This window comes from Phalacrocorax carbo, chromosome 1, assembly GCF_963921805.1.
Source record: "Phalacrocorax carbo chromosome 1, bPhaCar2.1, whole genome shotgun sequence".
NCBI lineage: Eukaryota > Metazoa > Chordata > Aves > Suliformes > Phalacrocoracidae > Phalacrocorax > Phalacrocorax carbo.
Window position 1 is genome coordinate 43,512,426 of NC_087513.1, and position 19,791 is coordinate 43,532,216.

The 19,791-nt window shown below is 39.6% G+C and overlaps 1 protein-coding gene across 4 annotated transcripts in view; it reads left to right on the forward strand.

The window, feature by feature from the left end:
* Window positions 1-19,791, forward strand: part of NAV3 (neuron navigator 3) — a 411,830-nt gene that overhangs the window by 337,072 nt on the left and 54,967 nt on the right. For all 4 annotated transcript variants that reach the window (XM_064450028.1, XM_064450020.1, XM_064450013.1 and 1 more), the window contains exons 13-16: window positions 7,320-7,458; window positions 10,769-11,045; window positions 13,225-13,930; window positions 15,477-15,965. In XM_064450028.1, coding sequence (XP_064306098.1) covers window positions 7,320-7,458; window positions 10,769-11,045; window positions 13,225-13,930; window positions 15,477-15,965 — 1,611 coding nt within the window. The remainder of the gene's footprint in view (window positions 1-7,319; window positions 7,459-10,768; window positions 11,046-13,224; window positions 13,931-15,476; window positions 15,966-19,791) is intronic.

Here is a 19,791-nt window from a genome sequence, read left to right on the forward strand (position 1 = left end):
CTCAAACACACACTCCGGAGATAAGTTTCCATTTAGCCCTGAATGTTACTCTTTTGTCATGATCTCGGTTACCTTATTTATCCTCTAAGACCATTTCCCCCAGCAGCAGAAATACACATGGGCACTGCCCTGTACGTATTTGCTATGGTAATGAATGATTTAGAAGCGTTTAAAAGTGTTTTCACATTTTGAAAGCTCAGAGTTGCTATAAAAATCAGGTAAAGGTTGTTTTGCTAAATGCATTTGTTCAGATTTCCTGAATCCCAAATCCATACGCAGGTCCCTGGGGATATGTGAGTTCCACTGGCATTAGCAAGAATGTGATGAAGGATTTCTCATTCCTAAGCAAAACACGCAAAGATCATAGGTCTACTAATGTGGTCTAAAGCCCTTCATGTGCAGTACAAAGCATGTGACAAATAAAGCACTATTTTTCATTCAGAGTTACAAACCTCCCTAGATAGAAGGGTTATTCTGATTGAATGAATGTTTTAAGAGGAAAGGTTTTGTGTTTGTTTTCTAGAGCTGTATTCTGCAATCTGTAGTTCCTGCTTCTGCTTGCAAAAATGGGTAAGGATCCAAAATAAAAAATGCCAGCAACTTGTCAAACTATGGCAAGGGCTGGGTGCATTGAAGGAACCATGCCTTTCCAGCAGACTCGATAGCACATTGATTGGAGTCTTGCTGCCTTCATCCATCTGATGATCTGCTTGTGAAAATCTTTTTTGTTTGCATACATAGACCACTTTGGCTGGAGGTGCTCTCAAAACTTAATGAGGTACGCCAATGTTGAAACGAATTCCAGGCATTGACCCAGCTTATCAGTGTAGTGGACTTCACTGAGCTGGCAGATTTAAGGGCTTGTAGGAAAATGCTGAAAATAGGAACAGGAAGGGTGGAAGGAACAATCACTGTGGTTGGGCACTCCACCATGTCTTGTCTGCAATTAGAGACTGCTTTGATTTTCTGAAGCAAGTACTGGGAAAGAAGAATATTTTAGGTATCCATGGAGCTAACACAGATTGTTAGTAGCACTTCCTCTTAGTCGTTTACCTTCAGGATTCATTGCTCTCCTAATGCAGTGTGCTTTGTATTTTCAATCATCACACAAAACATCTAGAAAAATTTGTTGCATATTTCTGCAGGTCTTCATTATCTAGGGTACAATCAAGTATTACCTGGCTTGTTTCATTACATCTTTGCCCTAGAGCTCTGTTGCTTGCCCACCTGCTGTGTGAATAATGTCTTATCCTATATAAAATATTCCTCATTTGGTTCATACACTTCAGCGTGTGAACTCAGAATTGGATTACTTTCAAGTGAAGAAAACCAAATACTTGTGGAAAGCAAACACAGAAGTGTCATGAGCACAGCTGGGTGCAATTTATCTTTCCATTTGAGGGAATACTTGTGGGAATACATTTATAATCTTCGTTCAGCTCTACACACTGATGTTAAGCACCGGGTATTTTGACTTCAAACACCTTGCTATTTCTAGAACAACTATGCGGTAGAAAGGTCAATGAGAGGATTATTATGGAAAGATCTTTTCAGTACTAACACACACTAACGAAAGCAAGGCAAAGAGTGATAGTGGAGACTAACCAATTGTGTAGATAGCAATTGTAGATTCTTCATCTTCATGGAGTATTTTATATGATCAATGAGCTGGAACTTTGCTTGAAGCATTTGGAGCAACTTGTCAAGCACTGGGATGCGTACAATATTCATAGCCACCTTCAGCAATTAGAGACAATGAGTAAGACTTCTCTGGTAGAACTGTTATTTCTTGCTTCAAAATGGGCAAGAAGTGTTCAGATTTGAATAATGCAGACTACAATTAGACAACGAGTTTAGCTAGTGCAAATAGTCTCATAGGCACACCTAGTACATCAAAGAAAAACACATCATCTAAGCAGAAACAATATTGGTAATGTAACTACAAAGAGCCTGGGCAAACTCAAACAGCATGAGATATGCTTCTGGATGAAGTCTGTAATACAGTGGCCGTAACTGTAACCAGGGGATGGGAGAAAAGCCACCACTCAGTGCCTATCATGTGGTTAGGCACACTTTTTCTAGCTCCCAAGGTGAAGGGGCATTTCTACTTCAGTACAGCTTCTCTGCTCAGATTCATCCCTGTGTATGACTGATGTGATGGAATAATTATCAGAATTATAAAGTTGATAAAGCTGAATGTTACTCATGCTCTGTGAAAAGGACTTAACGAGGTTGTAAAAGCACTCAGAAGTAACAAAAGGGTTGCCTGTGTAACATTAATTCAAATCTTTTGTGCACATATATTTTCAGGCAATCATGGTTTTGTCATCAGCATCCCGCAATCTCTAGAGTCTTTATTTTATATTATGTGTAGATCGAGGGTGTTTAGTTTTAAAGCAGTTATTTGGCATTTTGTGTATTCCTTGTTGTTTATCATGTGTGGCCCCTTATTTTATTTATCATATGCTGTGTGAACATTTTTCTAAAGAGAAAGGGGGTCCTTAAGGTGCTTTTATCAGAGACTGCGTTTTCAAACTCATTTGTGCATGTATTGTGACCATTTTAGAGAGGAAAAGCTGAGGTACAGCAGTAGTAAGGCCAAAAATAGCTGCTGTTTTTTGACTGCGGTTTGAGTTGCTGGTAACCTATATTTTAAGATACCCCTGCAGCAAACTATAGGTTCAAAGAAGACATTTGCATGCATTACATCTTTGCAAGTCAGATGCTAGGCTCTAAAGAAAATTAGAAGTTCTTTATTGATGTCTGGCTTGTTAAAAATGTTGGTTAAAGCAGTCACCTAATAACTTGCAGGTTGCGGGAAGTTTGGTACACCAGGGGCTTCAGTCGTGCTTCATATAGTCCCTTTTGTTACAGAAGTCTTTCAGCTTCTTTGAAAAATGACAGAAAGCAGCTTGCTTTAATGCAAAATTCAGATTCATCCCTAGAGCAGACCTCTTATAAGCACTAAATTAATGAAGTGTTTCTAGAGAAAAAATAGTATGTGGTTGTGTTATAAAAACTGAGATGTTATGTACATTTACAATGAGAGTGGTGACTGCTGGGCTGTTTGCTTGCTCTCCATTTGCTGGTCTGAACCCAGACCTAGGCAACACACAGCTGGCTTAGGTGAGCTGCTGGGCAGGGAGGAACCTTTGGCCAGTTATCTGAAAACAAATTTCTGTCAAGCATGTGCAAACAGTGATTTTGAAGAGATTTATAAATTATGCAGATTTGAAAGGATTTATCTTAGAAACAGCGAAATGTACGTCCTTAATGTGACGATTATGGATTGCTGAATTTCAAGGTTCTTCTCCAGTTCCTCTTGGGACCCATGGGATTCTCAAAGAAAAGATTGCCAAAACTTGTCAAAATAGGGCATTTTTCTCTTAGCCTCAGTATCCCAGATAGCTGAACTGCATTTGCTGACATTTTCTTTTAAAGAAATCGACATGAGGCTGACATCCAACAAGAAAAAAAAAAAAGCAGATTTTGCCAATAACTAGCTAGCTAAAATGTGGTCTTAAAAAGTGAAGTGGTGTCAGGCATTAATGAGCAGCAGTGCTAACCTGGCCTGTCATAAACTCTGTGGGATGCATGAAAAAGAGAAAAATAAATGAAAGATAAAATGAAAATGAAAGTTGAATCTTAGCCAGTATATTAAAAGCCTATATTAAATCCATTAGATACAGTTTGACAATGAATATTGTTTTGATGAGGGGTAGGAGGAAGAACAGAAATTACAGTGATAATTTGCTGCAGGCTCCCAAGAATGGTTTTTCAATCTCAAGGTGATGTACACCTAGTTTTGCCAGATTTGTTTATTGTATATTTGTTAGTTTAAAGGAGAAATTAATATGAATCATCAAGAGTTTTTTCCAAAGTGTAAATAAGGTATCTTCATTATTCAAAAATTGTATTAACTCCTCTGACAGCAACTGAGCTATGTAGACATGGGGAAAGAGGGCTGAAAAGGTGGAAACAGTAAGTATCGAGAGATAAAAGAATTAGCTGCGTGAACAAGTTAAACCAACGCTGGACAATGCACTAAAATAAGAACAGAACAAAGACTTTCATTTCCAGAAGGGTGGCTCATATGGACTGTTTTGCTGGAATTTTCCATTTTCACTATCTATTTTCAAAAGGTTGGTACAAAACATTGTTTCAGGTAGGAATCAGTTTCTCTAATAGTCCTTAGAAAAATGCCATACAGGAAAGGCGTTTTGAATAATCCTAGTTTTTACAGGCATACTGAATATTAACAGAAATTTGGGGGTATGAAAGCCCCCAAATTTAGAAAACATCTTGAGCACCTATCATAAGAGAAAAAAATTCCATACAAATATAGTGATGACTCTGAAAGGTCAGTAGTGGAGGTGTCAAAATAATCTTCTATATATGTTACAAGATGGCCATGAGTGTTCCCAGAACCCACTAATAATCCACTGGTGAGTGAAGTGTGATGAGTGTGAAACACCACAGAGAAGCCATAACAGAAAGGAAACATGGCCATAGTCATTTTTGCTTGAAAACTTCAGCTTCAGGGAGCATGTTTGTATTCTGTGTATCAGCTGAACTATTTCAGAATTTAGAAAATGTGAATCATCTTACAGAGGAAAATGTGCATGCAATGAAGTACCAAAATTAAAATAGAATAAAATGACAAACAAACACGGAGAAACAGAATTAAATGTCAATTTTTCTCCCCGGGGTCTTAGGGTAGACTCAGGAAACTGATGGTCAAGTATTAATTGACATGAATGTCATACATTAAAAGTCCGCGTTGCTTGTGAAAGTACCCAATAAATTTCACTTTGGATCTGGTTTATGATTTTTTTTTCCTTTTTTAAAGTATCTTTTAATGAGGGCATATTATCTTTTCTAGAACTTAACCACATTTAATGTTATTTATGTTTTTATCCATCTTTAAGGTTATCAGTCTTAACACTGTTAACAGTCTTAACATAAGGTATATTCCCATGTGGTATATAGCAATTGAATAATGTCCTTTAGCATCAATGAAATTCTGTATCACATTAGACAGTGAGAAATACAGAAAGTATGACTAGTGCTTCAGAGATGGTTCTTAGATGAAGTGCTTAACTGCTCTAGCAAGTCCACCGGAGAGCTACAAAGAAAGATGACCAGGGGACTGGAGCATCTCCCTTATGAGGAAAGGCTGGGAGACCTGGGTTTGTTCAGCCTGGAGAAGAGAAGACTGAGGGGGGATTTCATCAATACCTATAAATGTCTGAAGGGTGGGTGTCATGAGGATGGGACTGGACTCTTTTCAGTGGTGCCCAATGACAGGACAAGGGGCAATGGGCACAAGTTGGAACACAGGAAGTTCCACTTAAATATAAGGAAAAAAATTCTTTCCTGTGAGGGTGCCAGAGCAGTGGAACAGCCTCCCCAGGGAGGCTGTGGAGCCTCCTTCCCTGGAGACATTCAAAACCCACCTGAACGCGTTCCTGTGCCCCCTGCTCTGGGTGTCCCTGCTCAAGCACGGGGGTTGGACAAGATGACTCCAGAGGTCCCCTCCAACCCCTACCGTTCTGTGATTCTGTGATTCTGTGATTCTGTGATTCTGTGAATGTGGGCAGCCTATAAGGTGTGGTATTATAATTGTTTAGATATTAAATTTTATTGTTAAATCACTCATGTATACTACCTGGAAATGTTGCAGACAACATATTTATTTGTAGCCATTGTACTCGTTGGTAGAAAATGCAGCATTGTAATAAACTCTTGCCCTCTGAAATATGTTTATCTTGTCACTGAGGTGGCTTACTAATGTGATTTTCTACCTTTTGCAAAACGAAGGTAATGCTTGCTGCGGTTGCTATGATACAAGACTAGTGCACTGAACTTTTTGGTGCATCAGCACACATTTTATACCATGCAGTTCACTGTGACTGCTGTTATGACTTTCTAAAGCCTTCCATGAAAAAGTAGAAAAGTGAATCCTAAAACACCACATGTAAAATAAGGATTCACAGGTATTTTCCTTATTTGCTCTGTAGCAATGACTAGTAGCAATAGTACTGAGTTTTAACTCGACCGTAGGACTGAATTTTAAATTTTTTGTAAAAGGCAGCTCATGGCATAGGCTACAGCAAAACAAGAGTATTATATACTCTCTCTTGTGTTTTGAACTTTGCCACCATGCATGAATATGTCACCTAGCTTTGTCTTTCCAAATGTTATGTGTCTAGAACAGGCTTTATCAATCCTCCTCTCTCTAGGAGAGGGAAAGGCATAAAGAAGCACCTTCAGTGGACAGTTAATCCCACAAACCAGAGACATTTTAAGCCAGGATAAAGTACCTCCTAGAGAAGCCTACTTCTTTGTACTGGTTAGGCAGGGCACCTAGATAGAGAGCATAAATGAGGTACCTAACTTTTATATAGCTAAAACTATAGGAGATGAATCCCACTGGAAGTGATAAGGTGAATATTTTTCAAACTCTGTGGCCTGGGAATAATCCAAAACAGGATGGACAGGTGGAGATGCAGAAAAACTGGGAGTGTACTGCTGTACATGGCAATAAGCTACAAGTCATAACAGCATGGAGAAACAATTGTGTAGGGAAAGGTTTGAGAAACACAGATCAACCTCCCTTCCATGCCAAAGCAAGGCTTGTGTGAGAGTAGGTAAGTGATATTTCTATAAGAGTAGTCTTTCTCTCATTTGCATCCTTTGACTCAGTCTCCCAAAGCAGAAAACTTGAAAGCCTGTGTTTTCTGAGAGATGTATAAACATGTTCTCTGTCAACTCTGGTGACCATATTGTCAGGAAATCCTATTTTGGTGTCATTGCACTCACTAGACAAAGGCTGAAGACAAGAAATAAAGTTTTGGAAATACTGGCTTCCTGCTGACAGTTGATTAGGCTGCAGAAGAGATACTCCTTTTATTTTTCTGTAGCCTGGAAATTCATCAGGTGTTCTCCAGGCTATTAATAATGCTTTGGCTAGCAATACCAGGTCGTTTTAATGGATTTTCCTGCCAGTGTACTGAATGTGCTTGCAATGAAGCATGAAACAACCTGTTTTAATGACTTACACTAGTGCTTGCTTAGATCTGATGTTAATTTTTTAAAAGGCACCTGGGTCTTTCATTAATTGAACAAGCAACCACTTGACAGTGAGTGAATAATTAATTAAAAAGTCTGAAAACTAATATTCACTGTACATTATGAAATATTACTGAAAAATTTCTGGTAAACCTCTTGAAGAATAAGTAATTGCATCTATTGATTTTGAGATGCTTTCTGCCTATTGACATGCAGTATTTAAAGTAGATGTGCTCTTTTCTCTGCAGCTGGGATGACAGCAGCTCAGTTAGTAGTGGCCTCAGTGACACTCTTGACAACCTCAGCACGGATGATTTGAATACCACCTCATCTGTCAGCTCTTATTCCAATATAACTGCCTCTTCAAGGAAGAACACTCATGCCCAGGTGAGTAGCTTTCCATTAACATTTCTTGCAACACCCCACAAGTGTGCAGGATAACAAAGAAAAAATTTTAGTATCAACATCTCTGAAACAAATGAAATATTCATATTTTACAAACTTCTGTATCACACTTGCGTGCAAGAAGCCCATGGACCCCGCTGACCTAACCCTGACCCTTGGGCTGGCACCCCAGATGCCCTGCTCCCAGGGCACATCCCACTGCTGAAGGTGCCAGCTGGTGAGACCCTGCTCTGCTGGTCTGGGGGAGTCCCCACTGGTCCCAGTCCCAGGAAGCCCCCAGCCCCTGCTGCACCCTAATACAAAAAACGCAATATGACTGGATCTGTGATGGGTGCATTCCTACTCACTTCATCCCATTTGGAGTATCTCTTTCAATGGATAGCACAATTTAAAATAAGATAGTTTTCACCTTCCATGAGCTGACACACATCACAGAGGAAGTGCATATGCTGCACCATCCTTTCCCTGTTCTCTCCACTGGAAGAAAAGAGGCTGAAGGAGGGAGCCCACAGGTGGCAGAGCTTCTCTTCTCCCCAGTTAGATCTGGGAATGAGTGTGTCCCATGGACCCACAAGCTGACAATGCATAGTGTCAAAATAGAGTTCTGAGGAGCGTACAGCCACAAGCTATATACATAATACATATATGTGTGTGTGTGTAAATATAAAGCCCTTGCGCCAGCTATCCCAGTATTTCTTCCCAACTCCCCTCAAAAGAAAAAGAAAGAAAAAGAAAGAAAAACTGAAGAGTTAGTCCCAATAGAAAAGTATTGTCTGCCATGTCATCTCCTGTTCACGGGCAGCAAAGTTCATGACTGGACACTCAGCATAGGGGAAGATTTGTTGCCTCCAGTGATATAATGTTAAGTATTCCGGACACAAGACTGACACTCCCAATTCCATTTAGACTCCTGCAGGCAGCCACAGCAATTCAGAGATCCATTTTGTAGATGTACATTGTGGCAGACTTTGTCAACAAGAGAAAAAAAATCATATTTGTCATTTCCTCCACAAAACAGGGAAATAAAGTTACTCTGGGAATGAAGATTACTTTAATCTGCAGCAGGGCAGATTTCAGACCAATGTCGTATTCATGCAAAAATCCGTTCACAGATGCCAGCCTTCTTCAGCCCTTACCATTGCCTTTCCCACCCCATCAGGGTCTCCCACGGTTGCTAACTGGAGATCAGCCTTTTTACTTTTATATCAACAGCGATGGCCAGCTACTCCTGGCTTATTTGTTCCACTGCATCATCATCATCACCATGACCGGGAAATCTCAGGTTGACTATTTAAATTTTTGTGGTTTTTTCATTCGAGTGATCTCATGTTCTAGCTGCTCAATCAGATGCTATCTGGAATTTGTTCAGTGATAGACAGAGATGCAGCACATGTTCAAATGTTGCTTTCCTGCCAGAGCTGCTTTATGTTATGAAGGCTAGGAACAGACCTTTATCAGGTCTGCCTTTACCAGGCAGATTAAGCAGAACACACTGAACTCCATGCTAACCGCAATCTCAGTCAGAAGCTCAGATGAACAGAATATATAAATATTTTGCCAGCTGTTCTCCAGGTGTAAGACACACTCATGCAACACAGAGATCCCGTTTGCAGTCTTTTTAAGTGATCGGAGCAGTGAAAGCTAGCTATAGCCTGAGGCAGAAATCGCATATTTTGTTGTTGTTTTCTTATTAAAAGAGGTTTAACATCACTTTTTGGATCCCATAATGGTGAAGAGAGGCTTTTAGAATGTATTATACTTGTAATTTATTGGAAATTATGCAGTTTGCTTTAAAAATGTATAGCTATGTGTTCATAATCATTCATTTCTAAGAAAAGTTCTGGGAGCATTTCACATGTTGTAACAATAACACTAACAAAAATTCTCTTCTGAAGGACTCTGCAACATTTGTGTAGATGTTTGCTTGGGCCCTTTTCCCATCAACACTTACCCAAAAATCTGTGCTAGTGTCTCCAAAGCACATATGAAATTACGGAAGTGCAGAGAGCTTTTGCATTTTGTACGCCTCGGACGACAAATATGTAAACAGCAACTATTATTCTGTCGATCATCTAATCAGTATTAATCCTGCTTATGACAGCAGTGCCTAGGAAACAGCCACAGAAGGGTCTCTGTGGAGAAGGAGTTGTGGCAACACAGGATAATAAATAGCCCTCCGCTGAACGCGATCCAGTTTGCAGTCCCGCTTCGGTTGGCTGTATGAGGATAGGGCTGGGGTTACATCAGAAAAAAGTAGTGAAGAGTGATACCTGAGAGCAGCCCCACTTTTTGCTGTTAAAGAGGGGCAGAGATAAGCAGGACTGGTGAGATGATGATGTGCAAATAAGGCTTGAGGCTGAGGTCAGGAGGCTGCAGGAAAACACAGGAGGAAGGGTTACAATGAACAGCCTGTCAGCACAAAGAACGCGAGTCTTGTCAAACACAGAGGGTAGGGTCAGTCGCCAACATTTCTATTTAAGCTTCTTTCCCAGCTTCTATGTTGTCTATGTTGTTGGGGTGTTCCTTGCAGCACGCCCTTATCAGCATGCACCAGGAAAAGCAGAGGTGTTAGGTCCTCACTGGGGCATCTTCCACATGGGTCTGAGTTTTGGAACAAGTGTGACCCCAACAGGTTACTCTCACCCTGCTGGTGGGTAGTGCTTGCGTAAGTCTCTCTTCTAGCTGCTCTGCTAGCTGATAGAGCTAGAGTGAGTTTCTTGTTGGAAACAGTTCACTTTCGTGGAGACAAACCAGTAGGAAAGGCATCAGCTGTAACACTGACAATTTTGCTAAAGATGTCATCTTTGCTTAATAGTGGCACAACATACTCAGTGCTGCTGGAGTAATATTCCTAATTTGGTCAATGGAAGATTTAGGTAGGAAAAGGCATGAAACCAGACTGAAGTGATTTTTGTAGTATATTTAGGGATTTCCCCATTCAAGCTTTTAGAAAAACTCTCAGCACAGTGAAATTCAGAGGGAGTTGAGGAGTGGCGAGGGTATCGCCACTGATGATTAGAGTAAATTATGTTTCACTTCATTATGATTTATCTATGAAAGAGAGTTGAAATCTTTTGAAAATAAGAGGAAAGGTAAAAATATCTTCCCAAAATGGGAATGTTTTTAAACTTTTGGGACCAGGATACCAAAGTTTTAGAAAGGAGGTTTCCATGGCCCTTGCTACAGACAAATCAATATGCTTATTCTCTTCCCCTCCTGTGATAGAAGAAACTGGCAAATACTGAAGATGTTTAGACTGACCATTTCCATTTCTCATGCAAATTTCTTGTAGCTGAAGACGGACTCAGAGAAGCGCTCAGTTACGGACAGTGAAACTTGGGGCAGCACTGAAGAACTGAAGAAGCCAGAGGAAGACTTTGACAGCAGCGTAGACAGCAGTGGCAAGTGGAAAGGCCTTCCCTCAGGGCTGTCTGAAGACTCAGAGAAGGGGGTGCAGAAAGCATCTCTCTCTGTTTCACAGACCGGATCCTGGAGGAGAGGCATGACTGCACAAGTAGGAACAACTCAGTCCAGGCACAAAGCAGGAACAAGTGCACTCAAGACCCCAGGTAGGAAACTTCTGTAGTTAGATTACAGCACTTCATTTATAAGTGGTAAGGAATCTTTAGTGGGCTAAAAATAATTAACAAATATTATCAGGGTGTGAAGACATGAGGAACTCTAAACATATTGGTAATGCTTCTCATAAGTGACTGCAAGCCAAGATTGTAATAATATACTAATTTTTTCATCTCTATAACTGTTAGTTTGCTACACTGAATACCAATAATTTATTAATCATACATAAATGTACCCATAACATAAACTGATTACATTTTGTTTTACTACCATTTGAGGACGTCAGCTTCTATTAGGGAATTCTTAAAAGTAGTTTTGGACTCATGTCTGCCTTATCTTTGTTCTCTAGAAAACCTGTACATTTGATAATTGAACATATGTATAGAAATGGCAAAAGATTAGAAGTTGAGATAAAAAGGTATAACATTCAAGTCAGGAGACTCAAAATGAGTGTTTCTGGACTAAAGCTGAATTGTCACATTCCAGATACTGCAGGTATTCAATAGTCCATTGTTAAGAAATTGAAAAAAATAACTTTTTATACACTTTCTTCAGTGTTAGATGAGTTCTTCCCTTCTTCTGAAAGGCCGCTCGGAAGTAGTAGCTGCTTTTGCAATCTAGTTTTGAAGCAAAAAATCCAAAGTTGGCATAAGACATAATTATCAAGACCATCTAATCCATCATTTTATTAGGGAAATATCGACCCTTTATAGGACATTTTCTAGACCTTTGTTGTTCTGTCCTGACAAAATACTGCATAAACATGCATTCGCCCGCAGTTTTAAAGGTAACTAGCAGAGAACTCCTCAGAATAAATCCAAATCCTTTGTGAGCCACTTGGTTTTAATTTGCAGTTTAGAACTGTTAAACATTGGTCAGCCTCTGGTCTATAAGACCCCCAAGGAACGTCGCTGCAGTCAGTGGTCATACGGATGCAGAAATGACACCTCTGTAATAGTGATTTTAAAAAGGAGATACTACAAGGGTTACCACATGCCAAGCTAAGTTTCCCAGAATATCTGTTCTGCTGAAGATGAGCAGGCAGCCACTGTGCAACATGGAACAGAGGCCTTAATTTTTGAAGCGTATAGTAATAGTTTGTGTGTTTGAAGTGTAGGAGGTTGATCCGTTGGCATGTGCAACTGTTTGTGTAGCACAAAATGTGCACTGCATAAAAACATGAGTGGATTTAGTGCTGACTTGTAGGTGTTGCTCCTTATTACAGTTCAGTTCCTTAAAATGTATTAGGCCACCCACCTCCAAGACTTCCATAATCACATAATTCACAGAGTGAATTAAAAACATTGTTATACTGAATATGAGTTCCTTATTAGGAGCATAAAATAGAAGCTTAAAAACAAATTAGAATAGAAGAGAAATGGCATTTTTTGTTTGTAAAGTTGTTTGTAAAAATTAGAATATGGTATTTTCTTTTAAAGATAGAAGAAAATATCTTATTTATGCTTTTCTGAATGTCACAATAATGTTATGTAGTAATATCTGGTATATAGGAATGTAACTGTGCAGTACTGAAGACAGCCTCTCAGAAAATCAAAAATCTTGAAAAGATACCAAGGGTATGACAAAGGCTATTAACTCATGTAATTGATATCATTATAGATCAATAAGTTTCATACCATGGGAACATAATCTCTCCCTGATAATTTTGTGTAACTAAAACCAGAACAAATTTAGTTATAAGCTAAGGAAATGTAATCAGTGGAAACCAAAGAACTCAATAAGTACCGCTAATTTCTACATGCATAATTAATGTCACACTTCTGGAAATGTTAATTACATGTCATGTTTTATGTTCAAATGTTATTTCTTACATATAGAAATATTATTAATAGGTAAAAAAGCACCAATAAAATTTCTTATAGTTCATTCAGGATAATTTTCTATATCTATGCTCTCTAGCTTTATATGAAACTGGAAGTTGTCAGGAGAATTTCAAGCTTCTAATAATTAATGCTTACCAGTGATGTACCATACCTACTACTGACTGCTGATGGGGGGACTAAAGACCAAATTGGTCTGTTTTCTTAGGGTAATTTTTCTATTTCTGTATTTTTTCATCTTGAAATCATAACCATATAGTGTCAAAATTAGATATTGAGACATTACAGTTTAAACACAAGTGACCTTTTCAAATATACTTTTATTTAGGAAAAACAGATGATGCAAAAGCTTCAGAAAAAGTGAAAACTCCCCTGAAAGGGGCCTCCATCCAGCGCTCTCCCTCGGATGCAGGAAAAAGCAGTGGCGATGAAGGAAAAAAGCCTCCCTCTGGCATTGGGAGATCAACTGCTACGGGGTCCTTTGGATTCAAGAAGTCTGGGATGGGATCTTCTACTATAATAACCACAAGTGGAGCAACTATCACAAGTGGGTCAGCGACGCTAGGAAAAATGCCAAAATCTTCAGCCATCGGCGGGAAGTCCAACGCAGGGCGGAAAACAAGCTTAGATGGTTCCCAGAACCAGGATGATGGCGTCCTGCATGTGAACTCAAAGACAACTCTGCAGTATCGAAGTTTGCCTCGCCCATCGAAATCCAGTGGTAGCGGGATCCCCGGCAGGGGCGGCCACCGCTCCAGCACCAGCAGCATCGACTCCAACGTCAGCAGCAAGTCTGCTGGTGCTGCTGCCACCAAACTGCGAGAGCCAAGCAAGATCGGGTCTGGGCGGTCCAGCCCCGTCACCATCAACCAGACAGACAAGGAAAAAGAGAAAGTGGCCGTATCTGATTCTGAGAGTGTCTCACTCTCCAGTTCCCCCAAATCCAGCCCAACTTCAGCGAGCGCCTCGGGCACGCCAGGACTTAGGCAGCCGGGATCCAAATACCCAGATATTGCCTCACCCACCTTTCGAAGGTTAGTACTTTTCTATAAATTCCTGAAGTTGCAGTATATAAAGCAGGGGTTTTCAATGTGTTGAAGCACTGGGCAAAAAGCCTTTTGCGGACATATTTTGCCAGAGAGAACCATGTGCAAAAGGATAAAAGAGTAATATTTTTTCACACAATGCAATTATTTCTCTAAGGCCTAAAGACCTTCCCAGACCTGAAATGGCTGTTTCTGGAGCTTTGAGCATTTTAGGTACATTCCCATAACAACAGTTTGAAGGCTAGAATAAGTTGGACTCGATGATCCCTATGGGTCCTTTCCAACTCAAGATATTCTATGATTCCAAGTTCTTATTAAATATTCAGGCACATGAGAAGTTCCCTCTCAATACTCTGATAAACCCCCAAAGGGAAGAAGGACGCCTCATTCAAGCACATGCTGTTACTGGAACAGGCAATGCCATAGCCTGGTCGGGGAACAGAAGAGCCCTGTAGATAAAGAAAATATTTGCTTTCACATTGTTGGCAGCTCCAGCTACAAGCATTACATTATCTCAGCAGCTTTGTTACATCTTTCATCACAAATATTAGCAAAGCTAAATTTCAGTTGGAAATGCTCTATTGTAACGTTTCTGGAAGTATAAATCGGGATGGAGCATTTGCACTGTTGGCGAACAAGCCAATATTGCCCTCTTGTGCCTACTTACCAAAACAGCATCTCCAGGCTGCTAGGGAGCTGCAGCTGATTTCTGTGGGCTTGGTAATATGTAAAATGGCTTCTTATGTTATTAGCCATAGTTACTTTACATTACAATAAGTTTTGCATTTATTTCTTATGAATTTATGAGCTGCACATTAACTGCAGCTTAAAATGTTTCCAGTAAAACATTGTCATCATATGACGTTTTATTTCAACATTTCAGAGGACTTGGGGGTTTATTTTCATTATCACTGTAGAATTTTCTTCTATAGAATTGCTGGAATCAATTATATCAAATACACCTCTGTCACGACTGCCCTTGGAGACATACTGAACTCATTTAGCTCTGGTGCAGTTTATTCCATCTGAATGGTTACTACATGACAAATGACCGCGTGACCATCTGTGCAAAAGAACAACAAGAGGGAAATTTTACACAAATACTTAGATGTTTATTAAAATATGAAGGATTTTGCAAGTGTTTGTTGCGATCATTTTAGCTGATTTGAGAAGTGAAGGGTTTAAAAGCTAATGACTTAGCCTTGGGAACGCTTAATTCCTGAATTTGGGTGAAAGTGTAATCTGTTTATGCACTAATAAGACAAAAATGTTCTTATTTTAACTCTCTCTGGGAGGGTCTGTATGTGCAAAGAGCACATCTGAACAGGAGTGAATGAGAGCTGTTGCTAATGAAACAGACCCTGATTATTGTGATATGGTTAAGTGGAGTTAATTTTGCGATGCGATTGATCAACTAGGTAGGCATGATTTTAGTAGCAGTAATTAAAAATGTGTAGTTTGGCTCTTAGGATGTTACGCCATGAATGTTTAATGTGGCTATCAGTTTCTCTAAAGCTATTTGTTTTACATTTAGGTTGTTTGGTGCCAAGGCAAGTGGTAAAGCTGCCTCTGCACCCAGTACTGAAGGTGTGAAACCCACATCGGCAATGCCCAGCCCTAGTACCACATTGGCACGGCAAGGCAGCCTGGAATCGCCATCCTCGGGCACAGGCAGCATGGGCAGTGCAGGTGGGCAAAGTGGTAGCAGCAGCCCCCTCTTCAGTAAACCTTCGGACTTAAATGCAGATGTTGTAAGCTTAAGTCACTCCTTGGCTTCCAGTCCCGCCTCAGTGCACTCTTTCACATCAGGTGGTCTTGTGTGGGCTGCAAACCTGAGCAGCTCTTCAGCGGGCAGTAAGGACACACCAAGTTACCAGTCCATGACTAGCCTTCACACCAGTTCCGAGTCTATTGACCTTCCTCTTAGCCATCATGGCTCTCTCTCTGGACTGACAACAAGCACTCAGGAGGTTCAGAGCCTGCTCATGAGGACTGGAAGCGTCAGATCTACTCTTTCGGAAAGGTGAGCTTGCCTATAGATACAGTGACCACGAAACCAGCAAGAGGCAAAAGGACAGGAGCCAAAAAAATAAACCCTCCACCTGTTTTCCTAAAGGGACACTGTTTAATTAGCAGATAGTCCTTTATGTAAAAAAGGAAGGAAGGAAGGAAGGAAGGAAGAAAAGAAAGCTGAAAGTAATCGCAGGCATTGGACATGGAATCAACTGCCTTTTAAGGTTTTACAAGCACATTTTCTATGTTGAGAAGTTTTTCTGTTCCCCTGTTCTGGAGAACAACCAGAAAAAAGGGGAAAGTTGTCCAATTAAGGCAAATCTAAACAGCCACAGGGTGACTCCTGCATGTTGGATCTACCTGCTGTCCCAGCAATTGGCAGCTCCAAAGCTGTATCATTGCTAACAAATCTTCTCCAGCAGTGGGACCCCGCCAATTTTCTTCCCATTAGCTCTAAGCACAGGCAGAGCCTGTGGGCCCCTGCCTTCAGCTGACCAGTCTTGCCTTAAAATGCCCAGTCCTGGCAAGTTGCTTCTTACATGGTAATCGTTACATAGATCCTTACTAAAATGCAGTTTTACTGGCAGGGAGACAGTTTACAAGAGGAGACGCTCAATATATGCACAGTCCTGGTGAGTGTCCAGAACAGCCAAACAAATGCAAGAAAGAGTTTTCCTCTGCTTGCTTTTTTTAATATGCAGATATTTCACCATTTATTTTATATCATAAAAAGTGGTGCATCCACCCTGGAACACTTGTACCTTGATTTTTGGTTTTTTTTTGGTGTGTGTGTGTGAAATATGTGACTTGTGCAAGATAGAAAAAATAAACTTTGGTAGGCAGTAAGTAACTTTCACTTCCTGTTAAAATTTTCAAGATTTGACAATGAAACTCTTATCTCACATGGGGACTGAAAAGTCAGTATTAAATATTTCACTAGCCTTTGATCCAAAATAAGAAAATTATACTGAGTCAGTCAGAAGTATTTTAAACTTTCAAAGGTTAAACTTAGTTGTTTAGAAAATGCATAATTATTTGAAGGAAAAAAGGTCTTTTTTGTATACATGTGAAAAATATACAACATTAAGAACTTTTTTCCCTTTATATAAAACCAGAAATTTTTCAATACCAATCCTTTCCATGGAAAGATTTCACTTTCAGTGAATCAGCATTAAAAAAAACCAAACAAATCCAAACCCCTAAACAATTCTTTGCCAAATCCAGACGGAAACTCTCCGCAGATTTAATTTTCTTATGTTGCATTCATAAGTATTACTATATCAGCTAAAATCACACCTCTTACTAATATAGATACAACACTGTAAAACATAAGTTTGCACCAATATGAAGTATGATAACAAAAATAATTTAAAATATACTGCTACATAAATTATTTGTAATTTGCACTGTGCCTTTAATTTTTAAATGCTAATTTGCATTTCGTGCCATGAACTGAATGTGATGATGTTTCTTAGAATGTTAATTATTAATAGTTAGCTTATAAAAACCTCCACTAATTTTTAGTGCTACATATATGGATGGTGAGGTCAGTAGGATGATGTGGAAGACTATGAATTTATGCCAAAGATCATAGTTATACAGAGGATATTAAACGTCACATTTAAAGTGTTAATGGTTTGGCATAAGCTCCTGAGCAACCCCCCCTACTAATACTTTATGTATTTGTTCAGTGACTTAATTTCAGTGGTTCAAAATACTTTGCCTTTGGCAATATTTTTAACTTTCAGATTTGTCCATATGGGGATATTATGACTAAGTCCAGAGAGAGCCATTTATCATGTTGATCTGGCCTCAAAACAAATATATGTACCTAGAGAAAATGGTGTCATTTCTTGAATTATGGCCCCAATAGGGTTTTTGCAGTTTGATTTTTCTGAAAGGTATGTTACAAGTGCTGCTATTTCTAAACTGTTTTATATAGAAAAACCTACGTGTAGCAAAGTATTTTTTCACAACAAAAGGATTAGTTTGCAATGTTAGAGACAGGCATATTTGGCAAAGGATTACGTCCTTTTGCCTTTGTAAACTCAGAATATATTTGAGATGCCTCTGGCAATGCTAGTTGTAGCCTGGAATGGCAAAAGAAATTATCTGCAAGGAGGCTTATTCTTTTTCTTAAGTCACTCTAGAGCTTGCAGATGACTGTATTAATAGTCTCTAATATAATGTAGAGACAAAATCAAAAAGACCAAAGCACAAAATGAGATAGAATTAGGAAGGGACATAAATTCTACACACAGAAAGCCGAATGAAAGCTAAAAGAGAAGAAAGAGCTAATAATAAATGATACAAATAAACAGGGCTTTGCTTCACTGAAGCATTAACTGCAATTTGATAGTTAAGCATCACTAATGGCAAGCATGCTAAGAGGGAATGAAAAGGTTAAAGATTACTCCAATTTACTGGTCCCGATGAACTTTTCACTTCCTTGCTTCAGACACATTGTGAAATAGCCCTGCAGCCATTAGGACTGAAGACGTTTCAAGGGGTCTGTGCTGAGGAAGGAGTGAGGAGGAGGGCTGGGATGGAGGACCATGGGCAAGGCCACCTTGCCTCGGTTCCTGGAAGGATACAGAGGATATTAAACAAACCATTTTGTTTAAGTAACAGATAACATGGGATTTGTCATTAGCCACCTTTTAAATAAGCCTAATTTAATTCATCTGCAGGAAAAGAGGCTTTGTGAGTAGAGGAGAGGAAGCAGAAACAGTGAGAAATCCTGAACTTAGTATAAGCTTTAGGTGCTGTTTCAGAGTACATTCTCACAAGCAAATGAAGGAAATAAAGTGCTTGATCAGCTGGCAAAGAGTTATCAAAGACTAGTGATCAATGGTTTATTAGCCTGAAGGGATATAACAGGGCAGGATATATTTCCACAGATCCAAAATGGAAAAATATGAGGCTGTTATGCAGAATGGAGACGGTGTCTAAGGGGTTATAGTGCCATCGCTGGGACAAAGCATTTTCCCAATATGTTGAAAATGAAAGTATCACATGTGATCTTAGAAAGTAGTTATCCCAATCTACTTCTTCGTGGTAAGGTAAGGCTTTAACGTGAAGACTTTGGGACACCAGGTTTTAGGAAGGATTTGATGCAACTGAAAGAACCCAGAGGATGAGACCAAAATCTCAGGATACATCTATTTTTCCTGCTAAGGAGGGTAGCTCTTGACTGCCTCCAAAAAAGCAGTCACCTGCCATGGAGACAGCAAGTCTGCAAGGCCTCTGCTACATTTGCCCACACATCCCTCCCAGGATGATTAGATGCTACACACACCCAGTCTTCAGACTACCCACCAAGCAATGGTATGGTATAAACACAGAGTTCCCTGACAACTGCTGTATTGGTACAGTGTCAAAGTTCACTCCAGCCAAATTTTGTGTCATTCCATGAGATTATTTTGTATTGTAATAACCAGAAAATGGGTTCTGTGAATACTAGTAAAATATTTGCTTTTTCAGCAAAATTTGCATCTCCTTCAGGACTTTTCCTGGTTTTACACTAGCAGTATTTATTGAGACAAGTCTACTTCTTTGTTATAGCAGTGTAACTCCCTCCATGGGAGGACACTTGTATTTTAGCTTACAACAATTTAGAGGGATTAAAATAAATCATACAGGCACTTATACTCTAAAATAAAACTGTCTACTGGGGTTAACTGATGAAAAATCACTGCTTTAATTGATAGAAATTTCCAGGTGGACACATCACCAATAGTTATTTTGAACTCTTGATTGCTGTTGGGCATTGCAGATTTGTGTCTTTCTTCTACTTGGTCTGAGTGACACAGTAAGGGATGCATAAAAAAAATGCA